The 16,379-nt window shown below is 37.9% G+C and overlaps 2 protein-coding genes across 2 annotated transcripts in view; one reads left to right on the top strand and one right to left on the bottom strand.

The window, feature by feature from the left end:
• The window catches only part of LOC113235614 (malate dehydrogenase, mitochondrial-like), a 15,740-nt gene extending 2,857 nt beyond the window's left edge, over window positions 1-12,883 (top strand). Inside the window, exons 3-8 of the mRNA XM_026471384.1 lie at window positions 8,552-8,659; window positions 9,125-9,388; window positions 10,462-10,677; window positions 11,114-11,239; window positions 11,359-11,505; window positions 12,540-12,883. Of these exons, the coding sequence (XP_026327169.1) occupies window positions 8,552-8,659; window positions 9,125-9,388; window positions 10,462-10,677; window positions 11,114-11,239; window positions 11,359-11,505; window positions 12,540-12,746 (1,068 nt within the window). The 3' untranslated portion in view covers window positions 12,747-12,883. The remainder of the gene's footprint in view (window positions 1-8,551; window positions 8,660-9,124; window positions 9,389-10,461; window positions 10,678-11,113; window positions 11,240-11,358; window positions 11,506-12,539) is intronic.
• LOC113235615 overlaps window positions 1-16,379 on the bottom strand; it is a 46,158-nt gene that overhangs the window by 19,525 nt on the left and 10,254 nt on the right. The window lies entirely within an intron of this gene.

Below are 16,379 nucleotides of genomic sequence, written 5' to 3'. Positions count from 1 at the left end.
CGATTTCAAGAAGTCCAGTGGGCCCGATGGCGCTCCCCGTATTGTGCTCAGGACGTGCGCTCCCGAGTTGGCTCTGGTCTTAACGCGCCTCTTCTCGTTTTCCATAGTTATGCCCAAAGTTCGAGCCTCTGACACCAACTCAATAGCACTGCCCAGAACCATCACCGCAGGTGATGTTCAATTGCAATTGCAATGCAATTTGATGTTACATCCTGAATCTGTTTCTGTGAACCCATAATCATGAATTTGGACTTAGCAGGATTTAAGGCAAGAGTATTGTCACACGACCATGCAACGATACGATTTAAATACTCATTGATTTTAGCAATGGCTTCAGCAGTATCTTTTGGTAAGAACAGTAGGTATAATTGGGTGAATATCAACAAATGCATTTTATTGTAAGTTTTGGTGGCGCAATTTTTTTTTTTAGATTTTCCAGTATCCGAGACTCGTTTGCAATAAAATGAAACATTTCATTTATATATACGTACCGGGACATAACCATTTCCATTAATTTCAGAGATATAAGCAATTAAAAATTTTTCTCGCCACCAATACTTAGAAATGCCACCAAAACGCTTATCGGTTGCACCAGAATTGAATATTGCCACCAATGTTGGAATATATAAAAAACAAAGACTATTAAGTAAATTTAATTGTGATAAAAATTTGTTTGCCCCTTTAAAACGACGCATAGTTGGAATTTTTCTTTTTAATACCATGTGACGGGACGAACGAGTCATGCGCCTGCTGGTAAGCTACACGCTTGTCTATAACAGTGGCAGTGCCACTCAGAGCTTTAAATAAGCAAAGATCTGAGGAGCACTGCCACTGTGCCCGTCACCCTGAGACGTAAGTTGGCAAGTCCCATGTGCCTGTAACTTCACCAGCACCCTTACCCTTCCAAACCTAACTATGCTAACATTACTGCTTGGCGGCAGTAGGTAAGGTGGCAGTACTTCCCTGGATTTTAGTGAATGAATTCATTGTTGTTTTAATTGGCAGTTGAAGAACTATGATACACAACGCCATCTCTACGAATATTTCCTAAAGATAAGTTGTAGAAACCCAAATGTTTACCATGAGGACATACGGTAGGTTTCTCCGGACATTAAGGCTTGATGAGGCATCATCATCATTCACAGACTGATTTCACCCACTGCTGGGTATAGGCCTCCCGGAGTTTGTGCCATCCATCACGGTCCCGTGCTAGCCGCATTCATTCACACCCCGCGACGCGCACCATGTCGTCGACCCACCTTGCAACAGGGCGCCCGACGCATCTTTTGCCCATCCTCGGCCACCAATCAGTCGATGTCTTGTTGGTGGAACAAGACATCGACTGATCATCACCTTGCCTAGCTAGGTGTCCCGCCCATTCCCATTTGAGTTCCATGATCCGAGTTCCAGCATCCTAGACTTTCGTCCATCGTCGGATCTCAACGTTCGGAACTCGGTCTACAAGGCTGATGCCGAGCATAGCGCGCTTCATGGCCCTCTGTGCAACTCTCAACCTGTATACAGTCTCCTGCGTGGGCGTCCACATCTCGTCACCATATGTCATGGTGGGCAGAATACATTGATTTAACAAGCGGGTCTTCAGACACTGTGGAACCTTACCTGATTTAAGGATGTCACCTAACTTGCTAAACGCAGCCCATCCCAGCTGGATTCTTTTTGAGATCTCTTTAGGCTGATGCTCTTTGCCAAAGGATAGAACATGTCCGAGACAGACGTACTGATCGACTCTCTCCAGCCTCTCATTTCCCACCGTGACAGTGGTATTTGATGGACTGGAGAGATTTGCCATAATCTTCGTCTTGGACATATTCATCCTTAGACCAACTCTCAAAGAAGCATCATATAGTTGTTCCAGCGTCCTTTGGAGATCGTCGAAACTTGCAAATAGCACGAGATCGTCCGCGAATCTTAGGTGAGACAAATGGTGTTACACCATTGATGTTAATGCCGCGGTTATCCCATTTAAGGGTTTCGTCAAGTTCACTGGTAAGCCAGATGGTCAAAATCTTTGTAAACAGTTATAAATCTGAGAGAGCAAGCTAATCGGCCGATAATTGCTAAGTTTTGCAATGTCGCCTTTTTTGTGGATAGTGGTGACGATGGCATTCTTCCATTGCTCTGGTGTTCGAGCTTCATGAAGAACTTTGTTGAAAAGTTTCACAAGCACTTTTACCACAGGATTTCCTCCTGCTTTGAGTAGTTGGACTGAAACAACATCATCTCATCATCATCAGATGATGGTGTTGATAAGGCACTGAGTACTAATTTAGAGTTATTACTTTTTCTTCAAATAACCTGAAGAATGAGCCAGTCTTTTTGAACAATTTCGTAATGTACACGTTTAATTTGAATATTATTACCGGTAGCTTTTGACGCCAGATGATCGAATCAATGTCAGTAATGTCATTCCCAAACGACACTGATTGATCTGTAGGTGTCTTTAAAAATCCTCCAACTACATCCGGGGCACCCGCGATTATTGCGAATGTGGCCATGGCAAGGGTGCCCAGGAGTTGAAGGATTATTAAATAGAACTGCAGATCAAAGTGTTATTTGGGAACAACATTACTGATATTTATTCGTTTATCTGGCATTAAAACCTGCCATTGATAAAATTAAAATTAAACCTGTAGAAAGTTACGAAATTGTAGACAAGACTGGCCTTTTCCTGGTAACATGAATTTTCTTCAGGTTGTAAATAAATTTTATTGAATGTCAAGGTCAATGAAATTACTCCACTAGTTAGTTATAATTGTACCAAGTGTTATTTCTTCAGGTTATTTGGAAAAAAGTAACAACTCTAAATTAGCATTCTGTGCCTTATTTTGCATCAAGTCTCAATGTCTCGATAAACCCACCGCATGTCCTCATGGTAAACATTTGAGTTTATACAATTTATCTTCAGAAAACATTCCTGGAGATAGCGTAGTCTATCGTAGTTATTCAACTGCCAATGAACTAAATCTTCGTGTTTGGCGTTTTGAACAAAATCATTTAATCAATGATATCACCGTTAATTTAACTAAAATACAAATTTAAAAGATCGCTAAGGTACAAATAGATTAAAAAGCAATTAAGTAATTTTTGGTTATCTGAAAAATTATGAATAACACTATCTTTCTTAAGTTTATTGGGACAAATAAACTATAATACTTTAAAACAATTTTCGAAAGTGAACGTTATATTCAAAAATATCATAACAATTTCAAATTTGGTGGCGTTTTTAAGTTAAGGTGGTAACACAAACGCCACCAAAACCAAATTGGAGCCACGTAAGATTAAATCTCAAAAAATAAATTACGGGAAAAAAAAGTAAAAGCTTAAAAATAAAACCGAGACGATTAAATTGTGATAAAATACTGACAAAATTAGTCTCTTAATTTGGTTTCAGAACACGACCTTAGGATAAAACAAAAATTGAGCCCAAATGGAGCCAGGGAAGCTGAATATTTTTTGTCACACGTGCCACCAAAGGGCATATAATTACTTTTTTGGCGGGAAATGGAACCCAGTGCCCATGCTTTTCGCTGCCAGGTCCTAATACACGACTGAGGCTTGAGCGGGGCAAGAACGTAATGGTTTTTAGTTAAACTACTTACCAGTTGCAACCAGTTGAATATTTGCCAGCAAAACTACAATTTTCGCGTGGACAAAATTTGATCAAATACCCAGCCTCCCACATACTGGTAATTGCAATACTTTCAATGATTTTAGTTAGCGCTTCTCATAGTGAATAACATACATGGAATTGTTTTTCTTAAAAGCATACACATTTTACCAGAACGACTATTTTATACAATGAAACAGAAAGTGGACACACCAGCAAAACTGAAAATCGGGACATTAATATTTTTTATTAATTATTATTGTACAATGAATTTTCTGAAATTCTTGCCCTAAACTCATTTTACGTCTAATTAAACTATAAAAAATAAATCATTAATATTTCTTCACTTTACACCTGGTTTCTTAGCCTGGACTCGCAAAATTTACGCATGAGATATTCACCCAATTGCAAATCGTCTGTGTAAATATGGTACCGACATAATCTGAAACACTTGACAATTTCGGATTTGTAGACAATGACCAAGAGAGGGCTAAAAATAGATCCCTGAGGCACTCCTCTGTCAATCGGACTACAGGCAGATCTCAAGTAGCTACCATCTGGTCTGGGTAATTTTACCGGTTAAGTGCGAGCAGTGAGATAACTTTCGAACCAATCGCAGGCAGAACTGTCGAATCCATAGTACTTTAACATTGCCAGCAATAAATTGACGTTAATTGAGTCGAATGCAATAATTTTGATTGTATGTGGGAGTGTTAATAAAACCATGTCAGCAGTAATTCCATCATATCCCTCAGCATTAGATTTAATACCAAGCATAATTTTAGATATCGTATTTTCATCAACAGGGCTTAGGTCAAAACTAGAACTACAGAATCTGTTAGCTTTATAAAAAGAAAGGACCTCATCATTCACAGAATTGGTCCCTGGGACACTTAAAAACTGGTTATTAATTGTATCAGGATTATCAAAGTGCATAGGTGTTTTGAGTTCCCTCTAAAATCAGGAAGAACATCACGTTTAAGGTAAGACCACAGCTTTTTTGAATTTTTTGAATTATTATTAATATTTCGAGTAAAATAGGCCTTCTGTTAGCAGTTTAAGATAATATTAATAAGGTTTTTCAACATTTTATGCTGCTTTGTCATTACATTTTTTGAAATTGTTGTGTGCGGTGTTACGCAACTCAATCATATATTTAACATTACTGGTGAACCTTGGTTTGTTTTTATCTTTTACTGTGACTTTCCCGATTGGAGCAAATATGTCAATAAGTGTAGTCAGAAACAGGTTGAACCATGTCACTTTTTCATCCACAGGCTCTAAATCCAGTACGTATTTCCAGTCCAATTTTAAAAGAGTACCATAGAACTGTGATTTATCGATGTCTTTTAAAGGCCTGCTATAGAATGTTTTTTGATTGCAAACTTTCTTCCGTAGTCTTAGTTCACCAATAATAAGCATGCTCACCAAGCTCTTCTACATGATCAACCAGAACCCTTGAGACCGAAGAGTCTGAGCAAAATAGATCTATCAAGGTTGAGCTATGACTGGTGAAATGTGTAGGTGTTGTCACATAATTACTAATGTCATGTAGTTGAGGAAACACATCAATTATTGTTTCGTTTTATAGTCATTTATATCCATTGACTTTTTATATCCAATAAGTTCACATTAAAATCTCCAACTAATACAATTTGATTATATTGAGAGAAAGATGTAATGGTGACAGTAAGTACGTCAAGGAAATCATCAATATTACACCAAGGAGATCCGTATGCCGTTCCAACAATCAAATGTGTCGAATTCATTGTCAACCTTAGAATAATAACGCATAGAATGATAGTTTCATATCAAACGAACTGTCACAAGTGAGGTAAAAACCAAATTCATGTAGGCGTAAGCAACTTGTAACTACGCACGTCGGCACGCACACAAATATACAAATAATGATGCCATGGAATAACATTTCCCTCAAAAGTGGGGAAATTGTATCTTGCTTAACTCATCATTAAGTTAAAGGTGCCTACAGATTTGCCCGACATTGTCGATCAGGTGCCTACAGATATATTTTTTTTTTTATTAATAAATAAATCTCGGTTTTGTCGATGAAAAACGAATATAGCACTTATTTGTAAATTCAAGATGGCGGACACGATTTTTCAAAAAATGCTATATGGGTATCCTTTTCGAGGTATTTGGGGATGCTCATTACGAATATGGCACTAATTTCTAAATCCAAGATGGCGGGCACGATTTTTCGAATAATGGCAAGTTGGGTATCGTTTTCAAGGTATTTGGGGGTGCTCATTACAAATATAGCATTTATTTCTAACTGCCTCTGTGGCCGAAAGGTTACCATGCCAGACTGCCACGCAGAGGTTCGATTCCCGGGCCGGGAGAAATATTTGTATAGCCTACATTTATTTCTCTCGTGAGTTTGGGTGTAATTTGTGGTTGTCTATGTGTGTGTCCATGGCACCCGCGACACAGGGTTTCCCTAGTGCGGGGCTATGTTGAGTGTGAGCGTTATTATTATTATTCTAAATCGAAGATGGCGGACACGAGTTTTCAAATAAATGCAAAATGGGTATCATTTTCGAGGTATTTGGGGGTGCTCATTACGAATATGGCAATATTTTCTAAATCCAAGATGGCGGACACGATTTTTCAAAAAATGCTATATGGGTATCCTTTTCGAGGTATTTGGGGATGCTCATTACTAATATGGCACTCATTTCTAAATCCAAGATGGCGGGCGCGATTTTTCGAATAATGGCAAGTTGGGTATCGTTTTCGAGGTATTTGGGGGTGCTCATTACGAATATTGCTTTTGTTTGAACTGTCGTGTTTGCCATCTTGGATTTAGAAATGAGTGCCATATTTGTATTGAACATTCCCAAATATTTCGAAAACGATACCCAACTTGCAATTATTCCAAAAATCGTGCCCGCCATCTTGGATTTAGAAATGAGTGCCATATTAGTAATGAACATCCCCAAATACCTCGAAAAGAATACCCATATTGCATTTTTTTTTAAATTGTGTCCGAAATCTTGGATTTAGAAATAAGTACTATATTCGTAATGAGCACCCCATATACCCCGTAAACGATACCCAGAATCAAAATCAAAATAATCTTTATTTCATAGGTAACATTATTACACTAGAAATCGTCACATTGGTTAAACTCTACCGCTCATTCGTAAGGCAGATTCTCCCGAGAAGTATGAGCAAGAAACTCTAGGGGGTTGCTCTTTGTAAACAACATTTGTACGCATTTAACTTGCAGAAATGGAGGTCAAATGCACACTTACATTAGAATTAAAAAAAACCATCTGCAGCCATCGCGATATTGCCTATTCTCAAAAAATTACGTAATATAATTATTTTGAAACAGAATAGCAAAATTGGGAGAAAGAAATCCGTTACTTTGCAACATTTTCGTGTCTTGTTGCAACGAAATTCATTTTCGGTTTTAGTGAATATTTATATGTATAATACATGACACGTAAATTATTATATTAAGAAATTGAAGTTTGCTACAGGAATCCAATAATGAGGGCAGATGTGAAAATGATTTCGACACCTGAAACAAAAACTTCCAGGAACGGCGTGATGCTGAGGGGTGCTCATCCTCAAAATCGGAAGACGAGTCTGTTGATAACGTATCTCTAATTACACACCGATGGAAGAAGAAGAAGCGTCGATGCCTGGCATCGACGCGGATACTTTCTCTAATGTAAATTCGGTAGGAACACCCGCTCAATATTTTGAGAAATATTTTACACCAGACGACACGGTGACTATACTAGCAAAAAATAGTCAATATTGTTTATTATAAAATTTATACTAAGCACTTATTAGTCCACGACAACTCTGGAAGTTTTTGTTTGAAAACAATTTTGTTTATTATCTGTCAGCTGTTTTTTCCTATTATTCTTTAAATTAATCACTATTTCACTGAGACAACATTAACACCGTCAAATTACACTTTCCTTTCTACGAGTAAATAATATTTAGGCATTTGATATTCTAAAAATAATTTTAAAATACTAAAATACGCCAGCCAACTTGAGACGACAGTGGCGCCACCTTCTCAATTCTTCAATGCAATGTAATTATTTTAATTATCACAACAAAAAAATTATAAATGCCTTCTAAAAACGTGTTTAACTTGATTATAATACTTTACGCGATCGCTAGCAACAACTTACAGTAAGTTCATGATAGAGGTACTGTAGACCTCTGCGGTAAATCGCAGCGTGTATTGTTTGCTAAAACTAGTTTTGGTAAGTGCTAGTGTTTCTTATTTATTCAAAATATTTAGGAAATACTTTTTTTAATGTAAGCGGTAATAATATGTACTTGTCACTAAAAGATAACAAATGGATCACTACTGGGATGATTTTTAAAATTTAGTTATTTATTAATTTGACATTTACTTACAATCAAATTTTTATTGAATTGATATTCAATTATTTTTTGTGAAATTACTCCACTAGTTTGTTATAATTATTAATACAAAGATCGAACACTCATAAAAACACTCAGAAAAAATTCCTTCGATTCGGTCGGATTCGAACCGACGTCTTCTTGCATACCGTGCCAGACGCTATACCAACTAAGTCGAGGAACGAACCAACGGACCTCACGAATTCTTCCATGTGCTTGCGTCGTGTCTTTGTACTTGGTCTTTCAACGATTTTTTAATCGTAGCGCCATCTATGAGAAATCTATGACAGATTTATCACCCTGTTAGTACTTTTACAGCTACCAGTCCTGGCGAGAGATGTCGCTATTCACTGTATTAATTAAATTTTTATTGAATCGATATTCAATTATTTGTTAGTTGGTTGGAATTTTTTCTGAGTGTTCGATCTTTGTATTAATAATTATAATTTACTTACAATATAAAAAATTAAAATTTTAAGTTAGATTGAATGATGATTTTGGTTTGTTCAGGGTGCATCAGTGGTCGTGATTGTGGTACGAGATCGATACGATACCTTCGAGTGCAGCGCGCCTCTCTGTGCAGAAATCGCTTTGGAAATCTGCAACATGTGCCCTAATGTAAATTTATTATTATTTGTGGATAATCATAAAATATGCTATTACTAGCCACAAAAGTACAAATTTTCTCTATCTTTCTTTCTAATAATCGCATAATCTCTACTTAACAAAATACTTATTATGAGTATAAGTACCTTCGACCTTCACATTGCTGGATATTTTAAAGATATTTGTTATGAATAATTTTGTCACCTCACTAGCTCGAAAAGGCTTTCTTTCTCGTTAGAAATCTGCGCGCAAAAGCGTTTTTTTGCACGCTAGCGTTAGCGTGGAAAAGGTTTTTGAAATTCGAACTTGACGATGGACTGTGGTGTGGTGCACCAAACTTTTCCTTTCTATAAAAAATAGGGTAATGACACGTTCAACCTTAGAGCATTAGGACCTTTCAACTACGCGAGATGTCGTACATTACTTATTTATGTACTACGAGGACATTTTTCTTATATACTGAATTCATCCTTGTAGACGTTTACAATAGTAGCGACAGAGCCGGTAGAAAGTATGGTGCCCCTAATTGGGGAGATTCAACGCCTGCGCTGCGCGTACAACCCGCGCAAGCTGTTGGGCTGTGTGGAACTCAATTGCGTGCGTGCAAACACTGTACTGGCGGACTTCCTACGAATGCCCCCTGAATCCGTCCGCGTACCCGTAATTGGGGGTGCTACGCCACGTACCATGGTGCCTGTATTATCAGCCGCTTGCCATCCTTGCACCATGTCACAGGAACAGGTAACATACTCCTTATTTTGGTAAAATGTCTTGGCACCTTTATTCTTGAAAGTTATGGGTACTGTGTAGGTACATTGAACTGATGTTTTGTTTACGTATTGTAGAGAACTATTACACCATGTCGAGCGTGGGTTTTCATTATTTAAAATATTGTTGCTATCTTTATAGGCCGTGATGCAAACACAGGTATGTGGGGGAAACCATGGCGAAACAGTTCTCCTTTGTAAAATGTTTGTAAAGATTCGTGCTCATAATGTTTACATTTCGAAGTTTGATGTTTTCTCTTTATTATTTTTTTAAATTTATTATAAGATATAGAAATGTAGCTAAAATGTTTAAAACTAATTTTCAAAATCTGTAAGGTACCTGACACCCTAACCTAGTCTATTTGGTTCCGAGCAGTTGGAAAAATTACCATTTTGAAAAAATCATATTTTTCAGAAAAATAAATAATTTTCTAGATATTTTCCAATATTTTTCCTTTAATTTTCCACATTTGACATTGACACCTGTCAAAAGTTGAGGTTACTGAACGAAAACAATGGAGTCTATAAAAAGGGTTTTTTTTCGCTGTTGTGAAATATTTTTTTCTCGTTTTTCTCTATGTTGCTTAAAACTATACAAGTTTATTTTATAATTCACGCTAAGTAAAATTTCAAAAGATATTTCTAAACGTAGAACATATTAATACCTACGAGCCTTTTCCCAGTTTTTAAAATTTTTCCAATTTATCAGGAATTTTTCCGAAACAATTTTCACTATTGGAAATTTTTCGAAAAATTACCCAATAGTACCTAGTCCCGAGTCTGAAGAAAGTCAGAATCAGTATGAATAAAGGTGTTAAACAAACTTACCCTTTAACCTGTGAGCCGTAAAATTCTGTTTGGTATGACTTCCTTGTCGAATTATTAGTGAATGACGTTTATAGAAACTTTTTAAACCAATTTGATCTTATTACATTACATAAATCCAAATTTCGAAGAACATTTTTCTGTTGAATGCGTAAGAGTAGAGAGAGAGAGCATCTAAAATATGGCTTTTCTTTCTTATGAACCTAGTGCTTTTATATTCAGACTGAATGCGTAACTTCGTGCATAATGAACGGGACGGAAGCAGTATGCGCTGCCAAAGGGTCATGTCTGGAGACTCCGTGTCTAGCTGGCGCTTACGCCATCGCGCGTACAACTATCAACGTGGTAAAGGCGTTGCAAGGCGCAAAGATCATTCAGTGCGCCTACGTCGATAGCCTTGGAGCTTGCGCTCCCGAAACACAGTACTTTTCTAGTGAGGTATGAACTTATTAAAATACCTAATGAGAGCTGTATTGCATTTTAGCACGTAATCGGCATTTAGGAATTTATATTTCCAAGATTTTGTCGTTTCTGTATTGAAGTGGTCTTCCCATTGCTACTTGCACATGCTAATTCTTGAAGCTATGTCAAGGCATGTGGTATTTCTACGACGACTTTTAGCAGCGCGGCGATTCAGTTGCGATGCAGTAGCGATGGAGTAGCTAATCGTCTAACTTGACACACACGCGCGACTTAAGTAGCGATTCAATCGCGTTGCAAACGCGATGCACGTTCTTATGATTCAGCAAGCGCGATTCAACCGCCTATAAATCGCAAGTATCGCGCGTTTGTAAATCGCCTAACAAGAATGAAAATCTGATATGCTTTGTAAGATATCACTGAAATCTCATTGACTTGAAATCATTTTATACAGGTAGTGTTGGGACCTGCAGGAATAGGGAAGAATTTTGGTGTACCGGAACTAACGAAATTTGAAAACTGTCTTCTTTGTAAATGTCTTCCGTACATACGTAACGAGCAAGCTAGAGCTACTTGGCTGGTGAGTGTTAAGATACCATTCGGGTCACATTAATTCTAGTAATTTGCTCGCGGAAATTAATGTGCCATTCGCCCCTGTGTCATAAAGTATTTCACTCCAGTGTCGACTTCCTTTGGCAGGTGTACTCGATGTGCCAGTGTTGCTGCAGCTCTAGCTGCTGCGTCCATCCGAATACCTGTTACAAATGTCCTGTCGTAACATGCGTGCCACCCACCAATTGGGCCTGCTCTCCTCCCGACTTATGCCGTGACCAATATCTTGCATCTGTACGCAAATTTTCTTCTCACTTAAACTACATCAAATACATAATACACATGGTTCATACATATTATATACAATTTTCCAACCAAAGTAAAAGGAGTAATCGTAATAGTAATAACTTTAGTAGCAGTAGAGCTCCTTGTGAAAGAGTTCGACCAGGGAAGAACTGCCACCTCACCTCAACTTACGTCTCAGGGTGACGGGTGCAGTGGCAGTGCCCCTTAGATCTTTGCAATTTAAAGCTCTGAATGGCACTATAACTATTATGGACATGCGTGTAGATTACTATCAGGCGCACGACTTGTTCGTCCGGTCACTTGAAAAAAAAAAATCGATAGGTAGGTTGGCGTTAACATTAAAGCCGCCATGATATCTTACCTTTGGTATATGCCACATGTGATCAAGTGTCAAGTGGTTTTATAACATGACAATCATCACAAATATGTGAAATTTTATAATTCTAGGAAATGAAACTAGTTTTCCAGATTTAAATCGCGTATATTTGCTTTTGAAACAAACCGACGTTTCGCGCCCTTTACAGGTCCCATGGCCACGGTTGACTGTTTTATAACTCCCCTATTCAATTATAAAAAGTTATCGACTAATTTCGTTCGTCGGACTCACTCTCCTGAAAAGTTGTCGTTTTGCAGATGTGGTCTTATTACACCAAAGATACGATATTTTTTTTATCATAGCAAGTGGCGGAACGAACATGTCGTGCGTCTGGCGGTAAACCTGTCCATAACAGTTGCAGTGCCACTCAGGGCTTTAAATCTCAAAGACCTGAGGCGCACTGCCACTACGCCTATTACGCGTGAAATAAAGTCGACAAACCAGTGATTAAATCAACTTCACCCTTAAATTTCGGAACTCATTAATGCTCACATTACTGCTTGGCGGCAGAAATGGATATGGTGGCTGTTCCCCGGACGAACTCGTTCACAAGCGAGATCGATATTCGATATACGTTTATATATATGTTTTATGTGTGATCTGGGTCAATACATAGCCGTACAAATATGAAATGGTTTGGTGTCAGATCTGTCGTGAGATGACGTGCCAGTGCGGCTACTCGGAGTTGGTGTGGCGTCCGCGCGACTCGGACTACGACGCAGCGCGCGCCGCCAACCTCAGTCACCAAATGCCTTATAAGGACAGCAACCGGTCGGCCATATTCTCCGTGCCGCGCTCCGTACGCATACAACAGCAAATCCGTGAGCGCGCCATGGACCCGAATAAGCAATGACAATTTTGTAGGCACTTTCACGAGTTTCACGGGCAGCAAGCAACAAGCGGCAACAAACGGTGAATCGGTCAGAATACTGAAATATATATACTGAACCACTCTTTAAATAAAATACTTAACCCGTCACGCGCGTCCTAGAGATGTACGGTGAACCGAACGGTTTTGAAAAAAATGTATTTTGTTTATAATTTTTTTATAAATAATTATGAGTTATAATTTTTTTATATATATTTTTTATAAATTTAAAAATATTGAAAAATGGTGGATGAAAACACAGCTGCACGTTAGAGACACGGCACCGAGTGGATCTAAGACTGCAGTACCGAGATCGTTTAGACGCGTGATGGGTTGTCAAAAAGAAGCTTTGTACCTCTTACTAAACTTAATGTAAGAGGTACAAAGCGGAGTTGGAGTGTTTAATAAAGATACCTGTAGTCCTGGCAGACCCACGCAATCGCCCTTGTTGTCGTTATAAACTGCTCTACAAATTGTATACGTGAAGATAGTAAAATGTTCTGTAGTAAAAAAGTAAACCGTGTTTAGCTCATGTTTTCGCTTGATGTTTATTTTTTTGCGTTCTGTTATATAAGAGACTAGACGATGCCGTTTTCGAAATATTAGCACAATATATGCTACATACAATATGGTATTTGTCCGTTTTTGTTATTTGTAGAAGTGAGCGTTAAATACGCACGGATGCTAACTTTCCAGATACAATTTAATTTTAAATAAGAAATTATAAGAAAATAACCTGAAAAAAAACACCTGAGTCACCTTTAGTACACTTTATTAGTTTCGGGAAGTCAATCATAAAGTTTTAGTTTAATCTAATTTCATGAATAAAATTATCGTATGGCAAAACAGGCGTGTCTTTTCTCCACTAAACGAACTCCCTTTCACCTGTGTCCATATGTCCATACCGATAGCCGACCGTCTTCGTCTACTTGGAATGGACCTGTCGTCCAATCTGAACTCCGGTAGTTACATTGAATCCATGGCCAAAAATGCAGCCAAGAAGCTTGGCATTCTTTCTAAGGTGAGGCGATACTTCACACCGGGACAGTTGCTTCAGCTGTACCAAGCACAAGTCCGATCGTGTATGGAGTACTGCTGCCACTTATGAGATGGCTCTGCTAAATACCAACTGGCCACCTTGGATTCAATAGACAAGCGTGCTAAGAGGCTTTTCCGCGCAAACGAGAGTACCATTTGACTAATAAATTGCTAAAGATGGATGGCCCTTATTTCGTCTCTATTTCTGGTTATATACTCGTTGATGTACACCTATATAATGCCTATTCTCACTTACGCCTTGAAAAGACCCAAGGTATACCGTTCAGGGAACTAGGGAATTGGTTGATGACTTTACCATTTGTAAGCCGTTACAATAAACCCCGTAAAGCCCTAAAACGGTTTGTTTGAAAAAAAAAAAGTACGCAAATTAAATCTGAAAAATAATTTTATTTCCAACTTCAACTCCCTGCCTAGTAAAAAAAATCTTTTGAAATGCAATAAAATTTATTAAAAACACAAAACAAATAAAATACGTTGTCTTTAAAATCGAAGATTTAAGTATTTAGAACACTCTTGTAATTTTCCACGCACCAAATAGAAACGATCTCGGAAAGCGCCGAGGAGTTTCACGTAGGGCACATCCAGGTCCACCTATAGACAAGTAAAAAAAAATTAAAAAATACCGCTTACTACAATAAAAAGTAAAATATAAATCTTTGGAATCACGTGAAAACATACAACGAGCAGGTGCGACGTGATAGCTAATTTGAAATGTAGGCCGCGTCCGCACTTTCAATGTAAATGGGCCTTTGAAATCAAGCATACTTAGATTCTACTTTTCCACGGAGCTTAATATTTTAGTTCGTCTGTATACTTTTTTAAGAATAAGCCGGGAACTACAACAACTCGTCTTTACATCGGCTACATTTTAAAAACACAATACAAATATGTATGTACATAAAAATGTGTCTGCCTGGAAGAGTGGTGTGATTTGTCGCGATTAGTCGTCTTATTGCTCAGGGACTAATCAACTGGTCGAGGTGGCGTATAAATCCTGGCAATTTGGTATAAGGTTTTGATATTGCTATAATTTCGTTTTGATGGAGGTACATTTTTTAAGCACTGGTACTAAATAGGACGGTTTAGTTAAGTTTGATACGTAATCCACCATGCTTTCTAATGGGAAGTACTTTCAAAACTCATTACATTCGGTATGAAGTTAGTATGTGAAATCTGACAGGAAAATGTGTGTGTCGGGGTGGTTGGTGTCATACTTAGCATAAACATAAAGACCATAAACTGGGAATATTCTAGTCTATACACGACGTAATTGTTATTATAAACGAGGCGTTATTGGACGTTACACAAAATGCTTGTCGTAACCTGAGGCGATTTGTTTTTTTATTATTTTACTAATTTTAATTGAATTCTTATGCATTTACCTATAACAAAGAAATACGTGTGGCATACTGAAAGTTCCTGGAACGGACCACTTGTAAATGAAAATAAAAAGAAAAACAAATATGAAATTTTAAAAAGGACCTAAAAAGTAACCTATTCACAGAGAGCAGGTTACTTTTTACTTTATGAAACTGTGATTTGTTTTCTCATTGTGGCATCGTTTTGAAAACTGTGAGTCGCTATTACAATGAATTTCAGTCGTGAAAATTTTCGATCCATGATTTACTATGATTTTCGATGTGTTATATTTATAATTATATTATAAAATGTGTTAATTATTAACACAAAAATCTAACACTCTTCTCGAGTCATTGCCTAAAAAAATTGCCTCTGTAGCCGAACGGTTACCACCCTGGGCTGCCATGCAGAGGTCTCGGGTTCGATTCTGGGGTCGGGAGAAATATTTGCAAGGCCTACATTTATTTCTCTCGTGACTTTGGGTGTAATTTGTGGTTATCTATGTGTACATGGCACCCGCGACACAGTGTTTCCCTAGTGCGGGGCCATGAGTGTGTGCGTTATTATTATTGTTAGGTATTATCCATCACAGAAAAATTCCTTCGATCTGATTGGACTCGAACCATCAGTGTCCGTTGCCATGTCGGTGTCATCGCTCTTAACCAACTGAGCTACGTCTGAGACTTGGAGAATCTTTGTATCAATAAAATAACAAACCAGTGAAGTATTTTCACAAAAAAATATATATTCAATAAATAAATATTGCAATGTTAGAGGATAACATTCTGCCTCACGCAAGTGGAGGGTTGATTTTTAAAAAGTCGCTGTTTCCCCAAGTCGACTCTTTCAGTCAGGACCGTTAGTTCCGACTGTTCGAACAGAATGGTAATAATGGAAGCCAGGTATCGTAAAAATAACGATTACAACTTTTCATTAGCCACGCACACGTTGAAAATTCGAAATCAGTAATATTTTTAGCAGTCATTTTTTTTTATCAAACCACGGAACTAGCAAGTCTTTCGCCTGGTGGCAAGTGACTTGACTGTCCTTAACAGTTGTAGTGCCTCTCAGAGCTTTAAATCACAAAGGTTTTAGGAGCACTGCCACTCCGCCCGTCACCTTGAGATTAAACAAGTCTCATGTGCCTGTAATTTCACTAGCACCCTTGCCCTTCAAAACCATTATCATCCCATTTTAGTA

The sequence above is a fragment of the Hyposmocoma kahamanoa genome, unplaced genomic scaffold (genome assembly GCF_003589595.1).
Source record: "Hyposmocoma kahamanoa isolate Upper Pololo Valley unplaced genomic scaffold, ASM358959v1 88, whole genome shotgun sequence".
Classification (NCBI taxonomy): Eukaryota; Metazoa; Arthropoda; class Insecta; order Lepidoptera; family Cosmopterigidae; genus Hyposmocoma; species Hyposmocoma kahamanoa.
This window is presented reverse-complemented; position numbering and strand designations above follow the sequence as displayed.